General features: G+C 48.4%; 1 protein-coding gene across 1 annotated transcript in view; it reads left to right on the top strand.

The window, feature by feature from the left end:
* LOC144109485 (ATP-binding cassette sub-family A member 17-like) overlaps positions 1–26,292 on the top strand; it is a 48,117-nt gene extending 21,825 nt beyond the window's left edge. Inside the window, exons 9-18 of the mRNA XM_077642307.1 lie at positions 3,101–3,297; positions 4,230–4,526; positions 6,886–7,011; positions 8,387–8,644; positions 13,964–14,117; positions 16,477–16,681; positions 17,423–17,781; positions 20,047–20,220; positions 21,069–21,291; positions 25,851–26,292. Of these exons, the coding sequence (XP_077498433.1) occupies positions 3,101–3,297; positions 4,230–4,526; positions 6,886–7,011; positions 8,387–8,644; positions 13,964–14,117; positions 16,477–16,681; positions 17,423–17,781; positions 20,047–20,220; positions 21,069–21,291; positions 25,851–26,096 (2,239 nt within the window). The 3' untranslated portion in view covers positions 26,097–26,292. The remainder of the gene's footprint in view (positions 1–3,100; positions 3,298–4,229; positions 4,527–6,885; positions 7,012–8,386; positions 8,645–13,963; positions 14,118–16,476; positions 16,682–17,422; positions 17,782–20,046; positions 20,221–21,068; positions 21,292–25,850) is intronic.
* Positions 26,293–26,665: the final 373 nt, after the last annotated feature.

Raw genomic sequence — 26,665 nt, 5'->3', positions numbered from 1 at the left:
CAGTCTCCCCCGCAGCGACGCTGGCGCCCTCTCTTGCCAGTTAATGTAACTGGCAAGGGAACGCGCTCATCCTCGGGGTACGACTGCTGCTGCACGGTGCCTCGCGGGAAAGCAAACTCAGGGGGCTGCAGGGCAGGTCCCCACATCCCCCCAACCTTAAATAGACCCACGCGCCTGAAAGTACATGCTATGGAGGAGTCTCCTGGTCTTCATGTCTTTGAGGCACGTCTTGCAGCGGAGGTCACGCCGACAGCGTCCACGCAGACTTCCGCGGTATTCCGAAGGCGGCGTGACGGTCTCCGCTGGGATGACTCGTATGGCCCGCGGACTACCGTGTCCGCAGGCCCGCGAATCGAAGGCCGGTGGGAAAACTGCAGCCAGGATCCTGCAGTAGTCGCCAGGGCAGCAGCAGCCGGAGGTGACTGCTGACTGGTCTCGCCACAGCTGCCCCGGATGGATGCGGCGAACAGGATACAGGCCGCTCCATCGCAGCAGGTGGCAGCGAGACGATGTGCACCGGTCAGCAAGCCTGGGTGGCTCCACCGGATCTGCAAAATTGTCGAAACGCTCTCGGCGTGCCTTTAACGTAGGTCACGGGAGGGGAAACGGCATCCGCAAGGGCCTCGTGGCACAATGCCTAACTTGCTAGCAAAACGTGTCGGCGGCTGTGCAAACGCAAAGTTCGAGTGAACAAAGCCCTTTCTTGAGTTGAACGAGACTGCTCAGTTCGTGCGAGGTTACAAAAAAACGGACGGGAAGCAAAGTGCGCCCCCTCTCAACGTCACGGTCCGGTGGTCATGTCTCTTTTAACGTGGTGCAGGCAGCTCTGAAAAGCCTCAGGCCTAACGACCACTCCGACAACGACCGTGAGCACAACACAGACCCGAAAACGGGTTTTGTGCGCGCAGCCGCGAGGAGACATCAGCTTTGTGGGGTGGTCCTACCCCGCTCACTGCACAAAGCAGCTTCTGAGCGGTCGGCGCCCACCGTATCGGACGGTGTCGGAGCGCCCGGTGCCGAGCTGCAATACCAGCGAGCTCGTAGCGGCACCCGTGGCCCCAGGCCACCCGGCTCCCGGAGCCGCGACTCCCAGAGTCGAAAAAGAGATAGTAGAGAAAATATATACAGAAACTCGGACCACCCACGCGGCTTCCGTACTCACTCGCTTCGGGCTCGGCGACTCCGCGGGCGCTAGGCCTCGAACTCCCTCGATGCGGACCAAGTCATTCTCACGAAGAAACTCCAGGGAAAAAAAAATGTGCTGAGCATGTCGAAAAGTTCAAACATGCTGCAGCGCAATACACCTCGCACTCAAGAAAGCATGCCGCAGGTCCTAGCGATCAAAATTCACTCTAGGCCTAGCACTTGTCAAGTCCGGACAAAGAGCGTTCCTCGAACCGAACCGACAGTCGTCCAATGTTCCAAGAGCAGGCCCCACGTTGGGCTGCCAGATGTGGGGTTGAATTGGGGAGATAAGTACTTTCTCCCCACTCTACCGCGGCTGACACGGTTCAAAGCCGCCCGGACCCCACCCCGTGATCGCGTACGCTACCGAGCGCACGCCGACCACGGCGGGCCTTGCTCTGGGGGAACAAAGGAACGACACATTGGCTGACACAAACAGGCATTTATTGCTACAGAAACAATAACGCCAGCTAGCAACAAGGTACGCTAATGAATCGAGGGCGTCCGACTCACCAGCAAGGTTCCGAGCGAATGTTCGCCCGCGCTAGGGCAAGGGATATAAACTCCGCAGGCCGGACGGGACGAGTACGGGAGCCTGTCTCCCCGTTGCTTCTTCGCCCCGCCGGCGAAGAGCGGAGCCGCCGAGCGACGCGTCCGCCCCGGCTGATTATCCCGGCCCAAGAGAGCCCATCTCCCGCGGGCAGGCTTCAGCAGTCTCCCCCGCAGCGACGCTGGCGCCCTCTCTTGCCAGTTAATGTAACTGGCAAGGGAACGCGCTCATCCTCGGGGTACGACTGCTGCTGCACGGTGCCTCGCGGGAAAGCAAACTCAGGGGGCTGCAGGGCAGGTCCCCACAAGGGCACGCCAGGCCGAAGCAGGGAGGACGGAAAGGATCGGTGATTGACATCGGTGCTCAGAAGAGCTCCCCGTTCGGAGTAGTGCAAGAAGCCAAGAAGCGCGCCGCCCGCATTCCGATCGCATCACACGGCAGGTCTCCAATGAGCAAAGGGGCAGCAGCGGCCGTGCACTCGATCGGGTGGCTCAGGAGGCGCAGCCCCCACAAGCTGCAGCACGGAGCCTTTGTGGCGTCCTCCCCAAAGAAAGAGTAAAGGGCAGAGGAGGCGTCCTTTTAGCCTTTTTCACACACAAGTAAAAACGCTAGCGAATCCTGCCGCAGCGGCACAAAAACCTGTTTTGAGTCGTCGCGGCGATGAGCGTCGAGGTTCCAACAAGTTGGCAATTTTCGATGCGACGCGCCGCTCAATCGCTCAGTCTCTTGCATGTGAACCAGCCTCAAGGCTGAGATGATTTCGTGCCACAAATATTGCTTAGCGGGATGAAATACAAAATGAATTCTTTGTTCACTGCGTGTAAAGCTTCCTTTCTACCTTTTTTCTCCTTTCTTTCCTTCTTTCGCTTTCTTTTTCTTCCTTTTTTCTTTGTGTTTGCCCTTCGCTTTCTTTCATGGCGCAGTTTGCTTTCAAGAACCGAGAGTGCTTGGCGTGTTTCGTTAGAAAGAGCACAAAAATGGGCAGTTTCGAAAAGCAAACGAATACGGAGGCAGCATGCGACAGAAATTAGATTGTGCAGTAACAGTGCTTGGAAGAGGTGAGGCAAAGTAAAGAGAAATAAAAGGGTGTAGATACACATCAAACGGCAGAGAGTTCAGCTGCGGTTGTATACGCCATCCTCTGCGTAGTTTGCCGCCCTCTTTTCACTGCAGTAGACCTCATCCAGTATTTCAAACCAGTTGCTTCCAGTTCTCGCAGGATTTCAGCCATGACACTTGGGATTTCAAATCCAGCTTTATTATCCCACGTGGCACATAAGTTTAGGCAGAGTCACATGTGCCTATAGCATCCCCTGAACTTCTCCCGATTCGAAGAATAATGCACGTATTCTTTATGTTGTGCAGAGCTTACGCCTGGTTCAACGGCCAGTGCCCGTACAGTGCCATGCTATCCTTGAACATGCTTCACACGGCGCTGTTGAGGAACCTCACGGGCCAGAAGGGATCCCTCATCACTCTGGTGAACTCCCCTTTCGTCGACAAGAACCGCATACATAAGATGGAGTTCGAGAGGAATTATGGAAAGCTCATGCTTGAACCTGGTAAGTGGGCGTACGCCGTCTCCTTGTGAGCACGAAATCGAATGGCGTCTTTTTAGAAGATATTTCCTACTGATATTGATAACTTTAGCCAGGTGCTTTTCACCTGTTATCTAGGAAGATGTTTTAGTCTCCTTAGAACATCTTTTGTCATTATATTTGCTTTGCCTCCGCGGTGGCTCAATGGTCATAGTGCTCGGCTGCTGACCCGAAAGACGCGGATTCGATCCAGGCCACGGCGGTCGAATTTCGATGGAGGCGAAGTTCTAGAGGCCCGTGTACTGTGTGATATCAGTGCACGGTAAAGAACGCCCAGGCGGTCGAAATTTCCGGAGCCCTTTACTACGGTGTCCCTCGTGGTCTGAGTCGCTTTGGGACGTTAAACCCCCATAAACTAAACTATTAAATTTGCTTTAATTTTTATCGCACGAACGCAAGTGCTCGTGGCATCGTTTTTCTTCTGCTGCTTGTAGCATGGCCCTAGATTAATATCGCCAGATTAGTTGAAGAAAGATACAGGTGGCTGCTGTGGACCAACTACAACGACACTTAAACAGACACACACGCTGGTGCCACAGAGGAGAAATTCAAATCGAAAAAAAACTAAAAAGAATCACCACATTGGCTGCATTAAACGCCTAGAAGACTTGGACGAGTCAGGATCGCCATAAGACGACTGTCGTTTCTTGCTCATGACGAGTCCAGCCTGTCATGTGTTTTCTGTCGCTCTTCTTCCAGTAGAAGGCAAGTGGGGCTCGTCCAAAGCATTTTTTTGCTTTGCCGACAGATGGCAGCACGGGCACTAAATGACTATTTTGGTGCCATTTCCTACAAAAAATGCACCCGTTAGGGGTTTAACATGTTGCCAACCCGTGGCCCACCCACAGTACACAGTTTGCCTATGGTGAGACAAGTTCAGTGCCCGTGGCGTGCAGGTCACAACCGCCTTGGCCACGAGATGGAGCTGTTCACGACGCGTAACCTGATCACGCGCCTGCTCTACTCGTTCTTCGTGTCCCTGGCGTTGAGTTCGTACGCGGCGAGCCACGTGTTCGCCCCCATGGTGGAGTGGAGCAGCGGGCTGAAGCACATGCAGCTCATGACCGGCATGTCGGGCTGCCTCTACTGGATGGGCCACTTTCTCTTCGACATGATCATGGCGCTGTGCAACAGCTTCCTGCTCACGTTCATAATATTCCTCAGCCACATGCAGATCACGGTCGGCTACCACTGTACGTATACCTCAGCTCCATGGGTGGCCTAGGTCATTGCTAGACTTAAGGTGACTTCCGCAATACAGTCCACACCCGGTACATTGTGCGCAGGGAACGAGTGTTAGCCCGTGAATCCATATAAGCTCCGGAACTCCATATTTTAATCCCGCTTTGCTTGTTTGTTTGTTTTTGTTTGTTTGTTTTTAGGGGAGTGTACTTTTGCTTTCCAATTGCTATAAAAGATCATGCAATCTAACAACTCGTTGTAATCTGCTTTATCCTGACTTCTAAAGTGAACAATGTCCATCATTTGAAAACTGACAGAAGATCAGCATTGGCTGCCTTCTTCGGACTGATCTTTTAGAGCATACGCCTGTAGCGCTGACTTCATAACCTTCTTTCTTGCTTTATCTTCTCTATGGACTCTAGAAAGAGGCCACACGATATTCTCCTGCTAATCACGCGTAACATCAGTAAACATCGCAATATCACGAAGTTTGAATACATCGCAAGTATGTCAGTTAAAAACCGGCGATAGTGTGATTACATTGGACGAGGCATGTCATTAAAGGTGATTCTGAAAACAAAAGTCGGCAGAGACACTTAAGACTAGTTAAGTGTGAGAAGATGTAATCCCACCCGCTCACTTAGTGAACGCAGTCGCCGCGCGCTGCGGCGTGATGTAACCCGATTCCACGAAGCTGGCAGTTTTACCTCTGCATGTCTCTACGCAGTCGCCGTCGCGACTAGTGGGTCTTGGTCTTTTTTTATTGGTCTTTCTGTATTAACATTCATAAATCCCTGGGAGTACTCATACCACTCCAGACGTCGTGGTGCGTCGCTTAAGTGCACCACTGCCCTGGGATGACAGGTGCTGCCACCGGTGGAATTTGTGCGGCCCAGGTTGCTCTTCCCGAGCGACCTCGAGCGACCGATCATTAATTTAACAGCCACCTTCTTGGTTGCATGTGGACGCCATCTTTTGGGTGTCGCCACTGGCCCATGGTACGGTAGGCGCCGCGAAATGCGAAATTTGAACACCGCTCTTCAGATGTTATGATTTTGCGCACGCTTCTTCAAAGCTAGAACTATGGCACGAGCTGACCAATGACGCTTAACGTCCTTCATATACAGGGCGCGCTGCGTCTATTCGTCGCCAAAGCAGGCACGCTCACACACATATTGTACCATTACAAACGCTCTCTCGACCTTCCGCGCTATACAGCGGAGGCTCGCTTCGCCACGAATTGGTCAGGCGAGAAGTGAGGTTTCCAGTTTCTTCTCTCCGACCCGGCGCCGCCGCTCGCGAACGAAATTGAGAGTTCAGAGCGTTGAATAAGCATCACAACACGCACAAAGTTACGCGTCATGGAATACAAGGGTTACTTCTCCAAGCCTCCAAGAAACGGCACGAAAAAGTCCGTACCGGATGTTGGGAGAGCTGCGCTCTCATTGGTGCACGTCGGTCAAAAACCGGCGAGCCCCTTCCGGCGCGCATGCCCGCGGGCACGCGCCGGGGCGCAAATATCTGACTTGTCAGATATCTGCGCCCTGCTCGCGCATGCGCAGACCGGTTTTCCTTACGTTCGTGCGCGTAGGCGCTTCGCGTGTACGCCTCGGAAGCGTCCATCGAGTTGAGGTTTAAATTATTTAGCGCCGCGCCGGCTTTCGGCACGCTACAGCGCATGCGACTCTAGCGCCACCTGCGAGCAAGCGGCGGATCACTATGCGCCCGCGTGGCACGCTCATGTTTAAATGAAATCTAAAGTCTGACGAAAACTCGTCTGGTCGGGTAGAAGATTCATGACTGAAGAAAAAGGAAAGCCGACCAAAAGGTTGTTGTTTAAAACGAAGACGTTTCGGCTTCCATACAGAAGCCTTGAGAGTGATCAAGGCTTCCGTATGGAAGCCGAAACATCTTCGTTTTAAACAACAACCTTTTGGTCGGCGTTCCTTTTTCTTCAGTCACGCTCATGTTTGCGTTTTTATCCTCGGCGCCCGGTTACGCCGACGGTGTGGAACGCCGCTCAATCCATGAACGGGCGCTTAAGATGCGTTGCCTAACCACTTGCCTCACAAACAGTGTGCTCTAAATAACGGACCATTGTGCGAGTGTTATATGGGCACAACACGAAGGAAAATTCTCGAAGGGCGGTTTGGCTGTGATGCAATGTCCATGTTGTACTTATAGACGTGTCTCTCCTCGGATCTCAAGTTTACACGCTGTCTTCGCTGCTTGCTATCATTCTCAAAGCCGGATGCAGTATCTAATTCTGGCGGTAATGAAATGTGGTTCGTGCTCTGTAGCTTCGAACTGTTGCATAAGCCCACAAACAGTAACTGTAGGGGGAGCGTTCAATTTGTTGACCGTACGCAGTGGCCATCCTGGCTCTGTTCGTGGCCAACGCGTTTTCGAGTATGCCGCTTACGTACCTGTTCTCGGGACTCTTCCGGGACCCTACCTGGGCTTTCTCCTTCTTGGCTCTGGGTCTGTTTCTCGCAGGTGAGTTTTCGCGAAGAACTTAGTAATAAAAAGCAGCTGTAGGTACGCCAAGCTGCACCGAACCTAAGCATGAAGTTGTGTGTAGAATATCAAGGAAGCCCCTTGCTCGCTATTCTGTAACACAGTGGCTTTTATGTGTTCCAAAGCAAGGAATTTCGATGAAGAATTATTTTTACGCTCTGGTTTGAGGACTGTGCGGGTAGTCCCATTTGTGGGGATCACTGGCGCATTTCATTTGACTTGGAAAACATGGCGCCATCGATGCCATATAGACCGCTTTCACGCAATACTACTCATTTCAAGGATACCAACGACCGCAGTTCCAATGGCAGATAGGGGTAATAAAAAGAAGATATATGTACCAGATATAGAAAATTCCTGAATGTTTCCAGGAAATGAATGCGGCGTGATGTAAGCGGATTTTGAATATGTTTTACGGTTTGGATTTATAATCATTCATGTGTAAACCGTCTGGTGTTTTAAAGGCGTCGTACCCAATAAGAGACGTAATGAGAAGATTATGCCGCTGGACTGATAACAGGAATCGTGGCACCTGCAATGCTGACTAAAATGGAAGACCATTATATCCGTCAGTGATCCCAGCGCCAGTTTACCACCAGTTTACACCGTTTGCCGCTGTCATCATCAGGTGGCAGCGACAAAAAAAAGTTACGAACTACAAGCGATGGGCAACAGCGGATAAGACTGAAAGGTGTGTGATTGCTAGGTGTGATTGACCTAGGTGTGGTTGACCTAGGCGTGATTGATGCTAGGTGTGATTGACCTAGCAGCAGAGTGCAGTGGGTATGTTAGTTGAGGTGGTGTGTGTGCAAAATAAGTCGTTTCATTGAAGTGGCACAAGACAAACTAAACTTGTCTGATGCAGACTGAATGCCGCGTTCTAATGACGAAAGTTAGTATTACCAAAAAAGCTTGAATAGGCTAGAAAAGAGTCTAAAATGAAATACACGCATCGCTACGACACGCTGTTTTCTTGAATTGCGGTTACGTCTACGCCCATTTTTTTTGAACCGACGATCTCTGAGACTTAACACTTCTCATCACATAGTTCTCTTCATTGATGACGTCACGAGTTGGAATCGAGTGGCAGGAAAACAGTGTTTAATTTTTAACTCTAATCTTATCAGCAACCAAGTCGTCTTTCGCTGCCGAACAAATGTCAACCGTGACAAAATGTCAAGTAATCGCTTTTTACGCACTGGTCCTCAGCGTCCGCTTAATTTAGTCCTCTCTGCATGCGCGAATAGACGTTGATTTTCCGGTGTCATTATTATATTCACAATGTGGGATGCCACGCACGTGTCAAGCAGACAGTCCTCCTCCACGCGGCCACATTATCCGTTCTTTCCCACAGGCATGGTGGGATCCATAGGCGTGGAGATCCTTCAGGTGCTTGTGCAGGAGGACCCGTCGACAACGAGCTCACCAGGACTCGTCCTCTGGGGCTTCGTGTTCCGCTGGTTCCCCACGTACTCCCTCGTGCGAGGCGTCATCAAGGTCATCCTGCTGTTCAGGTGGAACGCCATCTGTCTCACCGGAGGGGAACTGCTCGAAGAGGCGTGCCAGGAGCCCCATTTCGCTCTCGACGAGCGCATATCGCGCTGCTGCGAAGGTGAGGGACATCTGAATGTGGTCATCATGCAGCGTGTTGGCCAACAGAGCGAAAACCAACGGGGAACCAATGCTCAAAGCTAGAAATCACTGTTAATGCGCTATCTAAGAATGTCCTGGCGCTTTTCGACGATAGAGTTTCAACGACTTTTCTGGAGTGCACGTATGCAGTGTACTTACAGGGTGTTTTAGGTAAATTGTGCCAAGATTTCAAAAACGTGGTAGGGTTTTAACGTAGTTAAACAGAGTAGATGTGCAAAAGCATGAGTTTAGACCAGTGGGAACTGGTAGGAAGTTGAAGAAGACGACGATGAGCAGTGCGCAGCGCGAGATTCATGGCGCAGAATAACAGCTCTCCGGCCTCCAATCGCATAAGGTCAATGGTAATGTCTCCGCAGGAGGCTAAGCTAAACCTTGAACGCATCGCGCAGGGGCTGGCCTTACGTTTCCAGGTACAGAAAGCAGAACCTTTGCACACTCTCACCCCCAGCTCGGACTATCCTGAGGTCGACGTGTCGGAGCTCCTGCAAATTGTTTCCTCGATGCACTCTGCTGCTCCAGGATCTGACGGGATTACTGTGGGCATGTTAAAGATTTTAGCGCACGACTTTCCAACTCACCTTCTAGATATTGTAAATGCGTGATTGGAAACCTCTTGGATTTCTCACAGTTGGAAAATTGCGAAAATAATTTTACTTTTAAAAAATGCAGACAATGGATTTCAATTAGACAATATTCGGCCGATTGCTTTAACCTCAAATTTAGTAAAGCTAATAGAAAGAGTAGTACACAGTCGCCTCACAAAGCATGTTCATTATATTAACGGCCTCAGCCCCGCACAGATTGGCTTTCGTCGCGGTTGTTCCATATGGTCCGCGCATGTGGATCTCGAGAGCCGAATACGACTCTCAATGTGCCAGAGAGAAGTTTCGGCCTTGGTGACGCTTGACGTTGCGAAGGCCTATGACAGCGTGGAGCACACAGTCCTCATTAACAAGCTTGCTCAACTACAACCACCGCATTACCTCTACGCCTGGATTTGTGAATTTCTAAAAGATAGATTTTTCTTCTGTACAGACGGATCTTTTTGTTCTAATACCTATGGTCAATCAAGAGGTGTGCCGCAAGGCTCTGTTCTTTCTCCGCTGCTTTTCAACATATTAGTTCGGGACATCCCCATTCATCCTAACGTTACAGTTTATGTATACGCAGATGATATAGCTTTTTTCGCATCAGCAAAGGATATTCATGTGCTCTACGGGTATTTGCAGGCATATCTGAATGCTGTTGAAGTCTGGTTGGACCACATCAATTTATCACTTAATGTCAGCAAATGTGGCGTGCTGGTATTTCCACCCGACTCTCCTATGTACATCTCGCTAGCCTACCGCTCCACTCCAATTCCGCAGGTGGAGTCGGTTAAATACCTAGGTGTTACTTATGACCAAAATTTGGACTGGCGACACCATATTAAGAATAATGTTATTAAAGGGGAACGTGCACTGGGTCGTTTGACCCGAGTTGGAAATAAAAAGTTTGGCATGCGTCGTGACACGCTACTGTTGCTCTATAAGGCTTATATGAGACCGATTCTGGAATTTGGTTGCTCTTTGTTCTCTGGTAGCGCGAACTACAAGCTGCAGCCATTAGCCTTACTGGAAAGGCGTGCCCTACGGCTATGCCTCGGGCTCCCAAAATCAGCTTCCAACGCTGTCCTTTATCTGGAAGCCCGTATCCCCAACCTCTATTCCCGCTTCCAACTTCTAACAGTGCGTACTTTCCTCAAGTCTTTTGACCCGGCCCCAGGTGTTAGTATTCCAATTTTTGTATCCCAACCACACCTTTTTTTGACTAATCACTGGCCACGTTATCAGCTTCCGCAAGTTAGGTTCACGCAGAATCTGTTAGCTCCGCTTCAGGTTGATCTGATCTCCTTGCAACGAGTTGCTGACACGCAGGCTGATCCCGTCTTCTATTACGACTTTATTTTCTCGTCCCATGCGAAGCATATGCCCGCACATACCCTAAATGGTCTTCTTTCTGAACACCTACAGAATTTTCCACATCATACTGTTCTCTCCACTGATGCCTCCGGCAGCCGTGAGAAGGCGGCGATTGGCATATATTCGCAGGATCTAGCTTGGAGCTACTCCGTTCGTATCCCTGATTATACTCCTATATTCTTCGCAGAGTTTTTGGCCATTGGTTTGGCTCTTCTCAAAATTCCCAGACAAGTCGCACGGGTTCTTATTCTCACAGACTGCCTTTCAGTTATTGTCTCTCTCCAAAATTCGGAAAAATCTTTCTTGACTCGTTCACTTAGGTTTTTTGTTCCGAGCACAGTGCGCGAGATCCGTTTGGTCTGGGTACCTGGGCATTCAGGCGTCTATTTTAACGAGGTGGCTGATTTATTGGCAAGGTCAGCTCTCAGCGCACCTGTAATATATCCCGTCCCTCACCTCATTCTGTTAGCAGCTTCACGTTTCCAGCGGTTCCAACATATTTCAGCCACTTTGAGTGATCCGTTGCTCAATACCGTGGACTTTCAACACCTAAAGTACCCATGGAATATCCGGTGGTGTAAGTCAAGGCTTTGTGAAGTGTCCATGACGCTCCTGCGATGTAGAATCCCTCACTTAAACTTGTATTTATGCAGGTGCGGGTTCGCTGCGACAAACCTTTTTGTATCATGTGGGCAAGTTGAATCGATCGATCATTTTCTCCTCTCTTGCCGGCGGTTCGCGGTTCAGAGAAAGCAATATCTGGAGGTTCCTCTTTCGAGACTAGGACTGCCTCTGTCTCTTACAGTTCTTCTATCGTTCGGTGCGAGTGCCAAGGGATTCCCGTTAAGCAGTGTATGCGGCTAACTTCACGATTACATAAGTGCAACAAATCGATTATCTTGTTAGCTATATACAAAATTCTTTCGCATGTCCAAAAAAGGTTACATTGATTCTATTCCGGATGACTCATACCTCTTGATTTCATTTTATTTTTCCAATTTTTTTATCTTGATTCAGTCTTCTGAAGTTTCCTTCCCCGCGCAAATGCTTCATTGGCATTCTACTCTATACCTTGTCCAATCCCCCCCACGTGGGTATGTGCCATATTACTTGAGGAGAAGAAGAAGAAGAGTGTTGCAGTATGCCGCGAGGTGCGACTGGCTGCGGCGATAGCGTAGTGCCTAACAACCCCTCACCCTTACTAAGCTACGAAGAAATTACGGACTACTATACGATCATAAGTAGGAAATATCCTTTTTTTCACAAAACCCTTAGCAAATTTCAACAGCGCATAATTAGGCGACAACAAACTAATTCTCTGCCCAATCCCTACTTGATAGACACATACGATTCGTCCTGCCTGTTCTGTGGAGCAGTTGGCACACACTTTCATGCAGTTTGGGATTGTCAAGAAAACCCAGACTTGGACAGCAATCCCGATGCGACATTATGAGCGCAGGGAGGCAACCCTTCATAGCCGCAGTCTCCTCAACCACATATCGTTGGTTGAGGGGGGCCGGATTATGATGGCGACCAACGGGTTCTCCTATACTGAACACACCCAGTATTTGTGCTTCTAGTTTTTGTCCCCCACCTTTCCTATTGCAGTGGCCAGTAAAGTGATCTGTTCGCGTCGCTGCGGGCTTGAAACCCAGTCGCGGCAATATTTTTTTTTCTGCATGTGCTGTTGCTGTGCTAGGTTTGGCCAAGTTCACCCTCCCATTGGCTGCAGCTTGAGCGACGCTCCTCTGAACTAACGGGAGATTAGCCGAGTTGCTCCTATGTTCACTCGGGATTAATTCATTCGCAGCTTTATCATATCGAAAGCCAGATGTCGAACGTGTTAGTGTACATGGCTGCAAATTGCACGCGCTTTAATTTTTCGCCTACTACAACGATCTGCAGCCAGTGCAGTGTAAATACTTGGTAATACCTTTATATCATCATCATCATCAGCCTGACTACACCCACTGCAGGGCAAAGGCCTCTCCCATTTCTCTCCAATTAACCCTGTCCTTTGCCAGCTGCGCCCACCCTATGCCCGCAAACTTCCTAATCTCATCTCCGCCCGCCTAACTTTCTGCCGCCCCCTGCTACGCTTGCCTTCTCTTGGAGTCCACTCCGTTGCCCTCAAGGACCAGCGGTTATCTTGCCTTCGCATTACATGTCCTGCCCAAGCCCATTACTTCCTCTTGATTTCGACTAAGATGTCATTAACACGCGTTTGTTCCCTCACCCACTCGGCCCGCTTCTGGTCTCCTAACGTTACACCTATCATTTTCCTTTCCATGGCTCGCTGTCTTGTCCCTAACTTAAGCTGAACGCTTTTCGTTATATATGTGCAAAGTTGAGAAACGCTTCAGTTAACCATCGATTTATTTTGAGTCGACGTTTCGGACACAGCCTTTCCTTTCTCATGACTTGTTCGGCTCAAAATAAATCTATAGATAAATGAAGCGTTTCTCAACTTTGCATTTTACCTCAAGCAACCAAATACGTTTATTTATATATATATATATATATATATATATATATATATATATATATGGCAGTACTGGTTACCAACATCCCACGCCCTATTCCTCCTTTGTTCACAAGGCCGCTCTGCGCATATGCGCGCCTCTTCTCAGCTTTACTGCTTGAAAATGAAACCGCCTGCTCTTACTGCGCATGCGTAGTTCATGTTAGTGACAGGCGCATGCGACAGATGGCGGTAGCTGTCAGTCACACACTTGTCACTCAGACGCAGCTGGCTTCCCGAGTAACCAGTCTGCGCCTGCATATCCCTCGTTCGTTTCTTTTGAACCAGTAGCAGACGGATTTTCGCCACTCTCTAGAGGGCGTCACATTTTGTTTAAAAAAATGCGGAGTGTATTTTCGTTTTGCACAGAACTCTTTACAGCGGGTCTGTTAGAAGATCATATCCGCTGTATCCGTGGATGTTCGTGACCAGCGCAGGACACGTGACCCTGCTCCATGGCGTCAACGCGAGGATGCAGCCGTCCAAGTCAGCTTATCATTCGAAGATCACGTGACTACTCAAAAAAAATTTAAAAAAAGATCACGTGACTACTCGACGCCTCTGTTTGAACTGCGAACTCACTTTTAGAATTTAGCCACGCTTGATGCAAAAAGAGGTGCTGAGGAACGCAGTAATGAGAAACATAGTCATACATCCTGTTTTGCTAACCATGCAGCGGCGTACATTGTGCACGTTACAACGCCACATCTACAGGCGCAGTAGCCTGAAGCAGTATCGATAGCGCTCCCGCATGATGTCCTATTAGCGACCATAATGATGCCCGTGTACATCGCAGCAAAAGCTGAAAACAAGACAGCCCGCCTTCTGTACCCGCTGCAGCCGTTCCACGAGACCGGCTTCTACGAGGCCGTAAGCATGGTCATCCAGGGCACGCTCTACCTGGCCATACTCTCGCTGGCGGATGCGCAGGCCTTCTACAACTTGCGTTGGTGAGCACCGGACGTCGGATAGTTGAGACGAGCTTATGTTAAAAGCAAGGAGCCCTCAAACTGGATGGCCAACCCTTGCGAGCAAGATAGTTCTTAAGGTTTTAGACGTGTTTTCTCTTATGGAACTCTTTTTGAACGGCACGTGACAAAATAGGCTTAATAACTCGACGGCCGCGCAGGAACTTGCTATTTGGAGACCTCTGGAAATATACAAATAGCTCTCAGACAGTAAGCATGGAAAGTTAATCTATGTGGTATCGGATTGCGGCGTCTAATAGAAAACTTACAAATGATTGTGAACGATCATATCGGCAGCTTCATGCAGAAATAAAATATTCTGAGGCGATCCACACAGACGGGTGATCCGCAGTGGATCGTTTCAATGCATTAGCAGCCAACTTTCGTTATATCCTATATGTTGACACATTAAAGTTCATTATATCCGAGGTGGTACATTTAGTTTCGCTGTATCCGATGTCAACACACTAAGTTCATTACATCCGAGGTACAGACACGAAAGTTCGGTTTATCCGAGGTGGGATACTAAGGTTCATTATATCCGTGGTGGTATACTAAGCTCGTATAAGTAGTAGCTAAGCTCGTTCGTAGCCTGGTGGGCAGGTTGCCGCCTGGTACACCTGCCACTGAAAGCTCGCCCTTTCCGCTGCACAGAGCCCTCTAATGATAACGTAATACAACAAAGGTGCAGTATGCGGATATAATTCTGGCTAGGCGACGGTTTTATAAGGCTTTTTACTATACGCACCTGAGCGCGCAGCCACTAATGGTACGCAAGAAACGATGCGCAGGAAGCCGACAACTGAGTTTGATGCTTTGACAAACTCGTAACTACTACAGCCTTGCTCAGAACCGCACTGGACGCGGAGTGCGTAAGTCTAATTTTATTTGTTTTTGAAATCATAAGAGCACAGTTCATTCGAAAGTATATAGCACGCCATAGCAGTACGCGAAGTCCTAGAGTCCTGAAAAATTATTTACACTACTGTAACTGGTGCTGAAAAAACATTCTCCGTCTTTTCCCCTAACAGCTTCACTGTCAGTAATAACTTTCGTGAAATGTAACGCTGCTTTATATATCATTGAATTCCTGACAAAAAAAATTCTTAAGCCTGTTCAGCACACTCCGTATGCCACCAAACAATGAATAATTAACCCGTTTTATTGGTGTAGAAACCTCCTGTTTAGTCGGCGTCGACTTTCTACTACAGTCAGTGTTCAGTTTTCTTGGTGCACGTCATTTTGTAGAAACCTCCTGTTTAGTCGGCGTCGACTTTCTACTACAGTCAGTGTTCAGTTTTCTTGGTGCACGTCATTTTGCAGCAAAATGGCGGTAATAAAATTAATTGGAACAAAATAAGAATACGGCAGTGCACATCAATTTCTTGGATTGATAACAAGGGAATAGAAAACAGTTTCATCTGAACCAATTCCCTAAGTATTCTCACAGCACTAAACTCCACAAACTAGTGGAGCCCTGTAAAGTGCCTCACACACAGCATAACAGCTGAAACATTAGGACACATGTCCTTGGACGATGCAAGAAACACTTGCAGGATGCTTAATTACGAGGACGTTTTTACAGGCTTGTTGGCGCATTACTGGACTTGTTTTTTTTTTTTTGAAGCGCAGAAAGACAGCACAGGAAAAAACGAACCTGACAGAATAGAGCGCAACGCCGCAGTGCTGCGCTCTGCTCTGGCACCTGAGCAACACCGCAGTGTTGCGCAGGTCCAAGACGCAACTAGGCAGAGGGGTAACAGAAGCTGGTCAGATTAAAAAAGCTGGCAACACGTATGTCAGCAATCTCTCAGTTTTATTTTTTAAAAAAAGAACTCAAATATCTTGCGCAGCAACAGCATTGGAACTATGCAAACCACCTCGAGGGATCTCAGTTAATTTGATGTGTCTTTTGTGCGATTTCTTTTCTTTCCCTTTGTTGATAAGAGCTGCTGTATAAAATCAAATGGTCTGTCAATAAAAACCCGAGTTGTTAGCGCTCTGTACTGCAAAGTTTTTTTTTCCTGTGCTGTCGTTCTGCGTCTAAAAAACAAATTCAGAATGCCTAATTACGATTAGCTGTGAGATTGCAATAGCACGTGCAAGAACCTAGTTGTGAGCTGCCATGCACGACAACACACACCATACAAGTGAGGAGGGGGATTTCCCTCTCTCCCTTTCACCCACTTGCCAACCTTGCAGGCAGGTGGCAAAGTGTGACACCGGCAGTGGACAGGGGACATGGGGATCTTGTGCTGTCGCATAATACGTGATTTCGATGGATAACCAACGTGGGCATGGAAAAGTTGTGGCTGCCTAACCCGTGTTGGTCGGCGGGCAGGTACTTGGCCCGCCGCTTTCATGGTGGCGAGGAGTCCGACGAGGCACCCGAGCAGCAGAGGGGCCCCCGGCTCGTCGCGGTCAGCATGGACCCCGAAGTCGAGAGGGAAGGGAACCTAGTCAACCAGGTCTGCCGAACCAAGGCTTTCAAGGACGTTGCCATGGTTATCCGCAACATGCAGAAGGCCGTAGGCTTTATCACCCCGGTGAGCGCACAATGCTGGTGGCGAGAGTTCACTGGTATCTACTTGACAAGAGGAGGCTAGGCAATAATAATAATAATAATAACAATAACAATGATTGGTTTTGGGGGAAAAGAAACGGCGCAATATCTGTCTCATATCGTTGGACACCTGAACCGCGCCGTAAGGGAACGGATAAAGGAGGGAGTGAAAGAAGGAAGAAAGAGGTGCTGTAGTGGAGGGCTCCGGAATAATTTCGAACACCTGGGGATCTTTAACGTGCACTGACATCGCACGGAACACGGGCGCCTTAGCGTTTTGCCTCCATAAAAACGCAGCCGTCGCGGTCGGGTTCGAAGCCGGGAACTCCGGATCAGTAGCCGAGCGCCCTAACCACTGAGCCACTGCGGCGGATGGAGGGTAGGCAACAAAGACAAAACAGCTTCAGATTAAGTCAGAGCATCAGGCTTAAATATAACCGGAAAAAACTTATACAAAAAATTGCCACAGCATTTCGTGCGCATTTTTGTTGCCATGGGGCACGTGCTAACAATGTCAGCATGCGTTTCTGAATGCCTGGATTGTCTCACGTTGCGTTCCGCGCAGTAGACGGCAACTTGCATGGTCTTTGTAGCAACCACTGTACAGCGCTGATAAGAATTCTTGGACTTTTCAATTTCACTATTCCTCCTCGTAACCGCCACTGCATCCAGCGCTATCGTATTCAGCGTCACTTGTGGCAACGCCCGTGCACTGCGCTCTTAGGCCAAGGTCCTGGATGGCGTGAGCATCCTGCTCAATCGCGGCGAGTGCCTCGGCCTGGTGGGCATCAACAACTCGGGCAAGAGCACGCTCCTGGAGGTGCTGGTGGGGCTCCAGGTGCCCACGGGAGGTGGAGCCCACACGGCGGCCCTCTCCCTGGGCGTGGACCTGCGCGCCTGGCAGCAGTGCATCGGCTACGCCCCGGACGGCATCAGCGAGGCGAACATGCCGGCACTCACGGTGGGCGAGTTGCTGGATCTGATGGCCAGGCTGCGCGGTGTCTTGTGGAGACGCCAGGCTGTGCTGGGCGCACTGTCCCTCGTCGGGAGGCTCAAAGAAGACCAGATGATTAATAAATGCAGGTGCGCCGCGCAAACTCGTCAATGATATTTCTAATAGACGCCCAGTATATTCCGCATACAAAGCCCTGTATGTGATGCATCTCTCTTGATCTTGAAGTAACGATGTCACTCGATAGGTGTAGGAGTCACTCGCGCTTTTGCAGCCTTTACCATGCAGTGGCAAAATATATATATATATATATGAGAACAGTAGTCCTATAATGGCAGCGGCTCCTTTGTTGGCTTCGCGCAACACCACAAAAGTGCCCCTTTGGGTCGTCTTGACAATCAGAATTAAAATTAATTTGTTGGTACAGAAAAGAAATAACATCGACAAATTTATACAGAAGGAGGTCCCGTAGTGATCGACTGTATTGGCACCTCCTATATCAAGTGAAACTGTAGTAAATAATGATACACAGAAACGATAATAAAACACAATGAAGATTTGTTCATTTATTGCTATAGGCGGCGGTACAGTTAATAAAGAGAAGGTATGTGCAAACAATCATAGGCCTATACAAGTAGTATATAGTTAAAGAAGTTATGCAATACAAAACAAGAAACAATCAAGAAAAAAGTAATCGGTAAAGTTGCGATTGGAACATGTAATGCACAGTTCACAAAAGCGCTATTCTTACCCTGTGCAGTTAATTGTAAGGTTTGCAAACCAGCTTAATAATTGTTATCAACAATTAGACTTTTCAGGTCCTTTTTGTATCCATATATATCGGACTTGTGTTTTTAAATTCCACTGGGAAGCTATTCCAGAAAGAAAACGATGAAGGATGATGAAAATGATGAACAATGGACTTTCTCGGCAACCCTAGCGTATCTTTAGCATAATTCGTGACCTTGAATCCAGTGCTTACAAGCCCGGACTCATGATGCAGGCAGAGGCAAGTTTTCGCGACTTTGTCAGTTGTTACAGTATCAGGGTATAGGACATTGCAAGTATGGCCGAGCAATGGCCGAGGTGACCGCAGTACTGTCTGCAGTTCTTCAAAGTGGTTCGAAGACTGTACAGTGGGCCTCGGGTGGTTACTAAGGCTGCTTATTCATGAGATTATATAATACTTTTCTAGCCTCTGGCTGCAGCTCTGTACCTTGAAACTTTGATCTTATCAGCTGTGCAGTCGCTGTTTATGCCCACGGTTTGACACCTCAATAAAACTGTTTTCGTAGATAAATTATTCGAGACCTTTTGGATTAGAGATCTTTTAAATGTTTTCGGCCTATCCTAATAGTGCCTGTTTTTTTCTCTGCGGGTTTTCTGGAAGGCGTTTTCTAGTGTAGTAGGTTGCATGTCTTTGCACGGCTACAAAGTATGCTGCACATTCCACTCGTTTCGTTCTCTACCGCCAGACAAGGTCATGTAAAATATAACCACACTTGTGACTGATGTCTCGCAAATAACTTACGATAGAGAATTCATATTCTAGACTCAGAGAAAGAGGCATGAAGCTAGCGATGCAACTGAAACTGCCGACCATGTAAACAAATGGGTTAACGCGGAAGTCGAGTGACAGCAGACGTTTGGATATACAAGGTGCTTCACCTAAGACTTTGCACAATTTTCAAAAAGAGGCTTTTTGCGGCAGAAGAGTGCTTTTCTCGGCAAAGCATAGTCAGCAGTGTGGTGCATCAGAATACAGCTAGGACGTGCTAACTAGCTGCTGTTTTACTAATATTAAATAGTTAACATTTTAACTATTACCGTTAGGCTTCTTAATTATGAGGCGTGTAGCCCACCGTGAGTAATATGGATATCAGATTTTAGAATTTCGAAAGCGCAAGTTACCCTCGACCGGCGCCGTGGTCCAACAAATCTGGACTATTTCGACGAGTTATGTGCACTGGAGAGGTTGCTTTGCCTGCAAGCTTCACGAAAGCTCATGCATTTTGGCGCGATGTAGCCATGATTTGTTGGGCCACAGCGCCGAGAATAACCGCGTCTTGGAATTTTTAAAATCTGATATGGATATTACTTACAGTGGGATACACGCCTCTCAATAATTAATAAGCCTAACAGTAATAGTTAAAAGTTAACTATTCAATATTAACCACCTACTAGTTAGCACGTCTTAGTTGTATGCTGATGTACTACACCGTTGACAATGCTATGCCGAAAAAAGCACTGTTATAACTCAAAAGCCTATCGTTGAGAATTGTGTAGTCTTAGTTGAAGCACCCTGTATATACAGGGCCGACATAAGGATTCTGTAATTTCATATGTCACACACTTCGCCTCAAAGGCTTCAACGCTTGAAAACTATGGTGCTGCAGCCACGGCGAAATGAAGATGCTGCTCATAGTAGCGGCGGTGATGGGCGTGCCGCCCGTTGTGCTGTTGGACGAGCCGTACTCGGACGTCGAGCCGCTCTACCGCAACGAGATCATCCGCATGGTGCAGGTGCTCAAGGGAGCGCAGGCCATGTCCATCATCATGACCTCGCACCGGTAAGGCCCGCGTCCGTCGACGCATGGTTACCACCGCAAAGTTTCCTTCACGGGAGATTTACGGCACGGTATGATAGGATATGTGCACTCTAAACATTAATACGTCTATATTCGATTAAAAAGGAGTAAGCTGACCTGTACAATACTTCCTTTTATAAAAGGGAGTGCTATAGAGTACAGAGTCGATCACACTTGTCTAGAGTGCTCGATAGGTTCCATCCGGGGAAAATAAAGCAGAATTCTAAAGCAGGTATTGACTTTCACTGATAATGATTGCGCTGGAGAGCAGCAGAATAGACACGTGAACCTCACAGGCACCAGCGCTTTACCGCTAGCAAAGCAGGTGCGAAAAGATTTCACTTCATTTGCTCTGCTGCACACTGCCCGAGCGCTCTAGACAAGTGTGATCGACTCTGTACACTTCATTCCCTTTTTACCGTCTTTTATTGCATGTAGGCCCACGGGATTATTGTCCCGAGGGCCTACATGGCTATTGGAGGGCTCCGGATTAATCTTGACCGCCTTGCCGTTTTTGAACCTGTATATTCCTGTTCTCGAATTGTGCCTCCATCAAAATCTAGCCGCCGAGGTCAGGATTCCATTTTCCAGCCTTAGCCTCAGTGGACGAACGCCGTGAGTCCTAAACACCGCGGTGGTTCAACCTTGTCTGCTAAACGAGAGCACAGATAAGGGCATTGAGTACGGGAAATACAACAGGCAGGGCCTGACTGCAAGGGCCACAATATGACTCTACACTGACCACGACGAACCCTTGTGAATCCGTCCCATTTGAAAAGAGGCGATGTGCCGGAACGCACCTGGAACCGTCGCGTCGCTTGTATGTGCAGCATGTCCCACTGCGAAGTTCTGTGCGATCGCGTGGCCGTCATGGAAGCCGGGAAGATCGAGGCGCTGGGCGACGCGCTCCAGATGAACCAGAAGTACGGCCGCAGCTACATCGTCACTCTGCGCCTGCCGCCGGAGAGGCGCTTCGACTACCAGTTCCAGCGCATCCTCGTAGACATGATGCAGGAGGAGTTCCACCAGTGCAGCTTCGGTTACAATTACAAGGTGCACCCCGCGTACCTCCACCCATTGTGATATATTCTTCTCCCTTCTTTCCTTCTGGCTTCATAACTATGGAGTTGAACCTTATAATGAAGTTATAGGGGGCCTGGTGATTATTCGCTATAGCCGTAGCCTCGTTATCGCTCGTGTTGACCGACCTTCCAAGGGGAATCGTCATTCCTTCGTTATATCCATTATTTCATTACAAAGCGTTTCGTTATAGCGAGGTTCTCCTCGCTAAGTGCGCTTATACTAATCAAGCAGCTGTTGTTTCCTCTTGAAAGCAGAAGTGCGGGACTGGCGTGAAACAGCTCGACAAAGTCCCGACTCCTTTCATATGGAGAAAACAGCAAGACGACGGCCTGGCACGTACAATACCCTCAGGTAATCTAGAAACAATGCACGAAAACAAAAGGCAGAGAAACACTGGCCGGTACAGTATACATCAGCAGCGTAATGAACAATTATGACGTGAACAGTTCCAGTTGATAATGGGTGTTATGTAGTAACGTTGTATAGTACAGTATCCTATCAGCCATTTCATGTCACTTTTGTTTACAGGAAGAATCAAAATCTCCCCGATTCTGTGCGGCGCAATGCATTATAGCACTGCTTTTGAACGCGTAAGATAACATATTCCATTTTTAATTGAACATCTTCAGTCATTTTTTTTTTCAATATTTACGCCACGTAAACCGTTTGTCATTTTCTCCTGGGGTGTGTTGGCTTTTGGGTTGCTTTCAGAGATGGGAGCGAAAATCGCTGTTTAAGCCACTCAATACAAGCCAATTGTACTTTACTTTTCTTTGTTTGAACAAGCAGTTACCGCACCCTGCAAATAATTTACTATTTCCGCTCGCGGTGAGTGTTACCCTGTATATAGATTGCATTATGAGGAGCTGTGAAGCAAAGATCGCCAGTTAAAAAAATTGGCAGTGGCTTAACTTGGCCAACCCTGGAATTCCTGGAATTCAGCAAAAAGCAAGCACGCTTGCTAAGCGTTTGAGGCTCATCCATGGCATCTCCTCTACACGCTCGCGACAGCCGTTCTATTATACCCACACCACCGCGTGGCTGTGACGTGTATCACATGGTCTTACGACACCCCCGTCGGATGTCATCACGTGGATTCACATCACCCCATTGGATGTTCTTAAGGTCAAACGTGACCCAAACGTCCCCCAGTGTCAAAGGTCAGAGGTCAAATAAAGGTCATGGGTCAATTTCAGGGGCTCGACATCACAACTGTGCCACATATTGTCATACACGGCTAAGGTGGTTGGGCTGAAGGTCGTTCAAGGTCATTCTCCGGCCTACGCGACGACTGCTTTACCTAGCGTATAGTGAAGCTTTGCGCTTAAAAAGCTTTCACACCAGCCACGAGACAAGACCTGCAGTTGACGCACTGTATCGTTCACGGAATGGAAATGCGCTGGATCTTCATTTCATGGTATTTACTTGAGAGGATACGCGACAGCCAACCTGTCGATATTTCTGGTGCCTTGCTGCCGCACTTCCTACTATTGCCTTTTACGCTGTTCAGAACTTCTCTCCGAGTGTTTCTGCTTCGCCTTCGAGAATGACTCCCTCGACACCTGCGTGGTTCGCCTTCAGATCTCCGACAGGCTTTGCCTCTATCCTTCCTACGAGAATCAGGCTTCTACATCCAGGCTTCGATGGGATAAATTTCTATCCGAGAAAAATTTGATTCCGCAAAGCTCAAGCTTGCTATCCTGTGATCAATCCACAGAGATCGGAGGCCGTAACCATATTCAATACCTGGCTGTGGCAGAGACACCATTCAACACCTGCTCTTATAACGGGAAAGAGTTGAGGTGCAAAGCTACTGCACACTGACCGCGCAGCCTAAGCAACCAGTTCACCCGAATGTCTTGTAATTACCTATATCTATACCACACAACCTGCGAGCAGTAAATGACCTGTGTGCCTATGCAAGCGAGAATTGGGTCCGAAATGGTGCCCAATTAAACGCACGTAGGCCTCCAACTTTGTCGAGGGAAGGAAGCGTATGCAGGCTATCATATCCTTCTTAGTGCTACTTTATTGATCGTGTCGTATATTTTTCAAATGTTTCCAGGACACGGGGTTTGTTGCTGGGCCCTGCCTGCGCTCCGTACACCATATTTATCTCGGCACGTCTTTCGATGGCGAAGAATAGTTTTCAGGTCGGTCGAGGGAGCGCTATTGAATATACGGTCTTGTTCAAAATTGGGCAGGCCGCAGGATTCACTCCTGGGCTTTGCATTTCGGTCATAGAGCAAACCTGCTCTCCAAACATCTTGGTGGCAAGAATCTTCTTCGCGCATCTTCGCTATGCTGTAGCCCTCCTCCCAAGGAAGACAGTATAGCACTCCACTGTGCGGCGGCCTAGCACAATATCTCGTGGTCGCAATTAACTTTTAAACAGAAAGCATATTATTCATATACCTTCTCTTTTTAGCTTTTTTTCATGATTCAGAAGTGAAGTTTGTCTGTTCTTTTCGACTTGAAATTCAGGTACAAATGGTGTTTTCAAAAAACAGGAACAAGAGTACATGTTCATAACCGCCAGCAGTTTAATAAGGCAAGCATACTGAATTGTACACAAGTTAATAGTTATACACAAACTTCTATAATGCCAGTTAGAGCGATTAATTGCATACTGAAACTACATGCTCGGGAAAGTGTTTTTTAAATAAAAATCGGGCCCAACGTTTATCCAATAAGTTCTGGTTGAGAAAATTGGCCTCAACCCGAAAACAAAGGGCCTACGTATGCGAAAGGAAGCCTGACCTGGGCAGCTCGCGCGGTGATCTGTTGCGAACTATTACAGCAATAGCTGTCTGTGCCTCATTCGGCATTATCATCGTTGCTGTAGTCGCCCCCCGCCCCCCTCCCACTCCACAACTACCGCCGTTATCCGTGACAGCCATGACTCTCTCAGTGGGCGTTCCGCTTTTGAAATCAGAGATACTTTTTAAAATTCTTACTGCCCTAAACACTGCACGCACGCATTGTCCTGCCTGCGAAGGGGCTTACCTGAAGTTCTTATAACAGCCACTGGTACTAGATCGGCCCGCATCGCCGCGGGCTCCCACGTTCCCTTTAATACTGCTTCTACGTGTACATAGCGACATAAGCCCAGCACGCATCCCACACCCATACACATAGTTAACAGACACTCGGACTGATATCATGCCTTTCGCAAAACCCCAGATGTCACTGAAATTCGTATTACCTCGAGGGTAAAAGTCCGCCGAATTTTACAGCGACAGCTGTTAACACCACGTTTCTCGTACCGCAGCGCAGCTGCTGATGGCTCACTCAAGGCGTGAGCGGCGTCGTTTGAGTAAGACATCATTGTCACTCGCATTTCGTGATCACGGGCCGATCACGTGATTATACACCTTTCACATCATCACTCAGTGGCCTCTTCGACGCTTCTCATTAGTTCTGAGGAACCTGACGTCAACGCTCACGTGATCTCTCAGGTGCCTCTTATTACTTCTCAGATTTGGTACGTCATCATCAAGGCTGCATAAGGGGCCGTGTTCTCTCCATGCTACTTATCGGTGATTTAAACGTCGATATCCGAAAAAAGCAAGAACGTTGGCACTGACATAAGAATGACCATTAATAACTTAAAATGGTTATGCGGGAAAATACCGTCCCTGCGCAAAGTAGTGATTTCATTTCACACATAACAGCTGCGCTGCGCTAACGCATTACCGAGGACCATAATCGTTAGGTGAATTTTATGCTACGTCGGTGTCGGCGTATAACGCAGCAGGTGCAAAGCGTCACGCTGCTTCGTCGCAACAGTGTGAAGTCACCCATGCAGTCTTGGTACAGTGTGGCTGATTGGCCACATTCGAGTTAGGTTACGCATGGCTTCGTGTAAAAGTTAGTATGATTGGTGAGAATGGAGCGAAGTCACGCATGGCATCGTGACAACACGACACGCAATTGGGCTAGAGTTCCAGTCACTGATTGGTCCAAACACCATGTAGTTACTGATGACTTTATCCTGTTTCATGTAGATGGGTCCGTGAATATGTATGAATGGATAAGCGACCGTGTGCCATCATACCCAGAGTTACTAGCACTCCGACTGGCCCCACCATTCCGCACTACCCCAGCGCTCCCCAATAAGCACTGAACCTTCCCTGGACGTCCTGCAAACGCCCTAGAGACATTCTGAACGTCCACAGGACGTCCAAGAGAGTTTCGATGCCTACTGGGTCCCTGAATGAAATTCGCATTACCTGAAGGGTTAACGTCCTAGTCGAAATAAAGAGGAAGAAATTGGCTTGGGCAGTGCATGTAATGCAAAACCAAGGTAACCGCTGGGCCTTAAGAGTAACAGATTGTAGTCCAAGAGAAGGCAAGCGTAGCAGTGGCGGCAGAAATTTAGGTGGGGGGGGTATACGGTGGTGGCAGCTGGCAAAGAGCACCGTTAATTGGAAAGGCGTAAGAAAGAAGCCATTCTCCTGCAGTGGGCGTGGTCAGGCTGCTGCTGCTGGTGATGATGATGATGAACGTTCGGCAATTTTTTCCCCCAGGGGATGATGAGTTTCCGCGTGGGCAAAACGTACACGAGCTGGAGTGAGCTCTTCACCAAGATGGTCGCCTTCAAGAGCAACCAGGAGCTGCCGGAGTTCTCGGTCTGCGACATCACGCTCGAGCACATCTTCGTGGGGCTGGCGCGGCGCCAGATCCTCATCACGGGTGTGCGGCCACACAACTACCTCAGCGGAGGCCTGAGCAGACTGCCTTCGCGCGTCGAGACGCCCCGCCGCACCTACTAGGCGAAATAAGAAAACAATATTCACTTCTTGTGTGCCCCTGAACGTGACCTCTGGGTGATGCTCTTACACAGGGCTTCTCCAGCGTCTAGCCCTCTCTCGCCTCCCCCCCATTTTGGCTGTCAAAACGTGCAATTTCTCACCCTCCCGTAATGAAAGCACGCTTCCCTAACAAAAACTTCTTTAGACAGTCTACAGACTGTCCATAGACTTCGGTCTATAAAGTCTATAGAGTCTCTATTGACAAACCTTAGAGAGCAGTCTGTAGGCAATACAAACCCTATAGACAGTCTATAGATAATCTATAGATGTATGGCCATACACTTTAATAGAATTTTGTCTTACACAGTCTGTAGACTATTAATATACAAAAAGAAATATCTATAGGAAAGCACTAGAGTCTATAAGAAGTCTGTAGATCTGTAGACTGTCAATAAAACGTGTTTATAAGGGTTTTGCTGTGGCGTGCCATTTTTTTGAGCAAAACTACGCAGTATACTACAAAGCCCCATATTTCGAATGGCGAGGATTGTCCTACGGTATGAAACTGCAAAAAAATGTAATATTTTCAT

The sequence above is a fragment of the Amblyomma americanum genome, chromosome 11 (genome assembly GCF_052857255.1).
Source record: "Amblyomma americanum isolate KBUSLIRL-KWMA chromosome 11, ASM5285725v1, whole genome shotgun sequence".
NCBI classification, from domain to species: Eukaryota; Metazoa; Arthropoda; class Arachnida; order Ixodida; family Ixodidae; genus Amblyomma; species Amblyomma americanum.
Note: the sequence above shows the minus strand (reverse complement) of the source record. Positions and strands in the feature narration are given on the sequence as shown.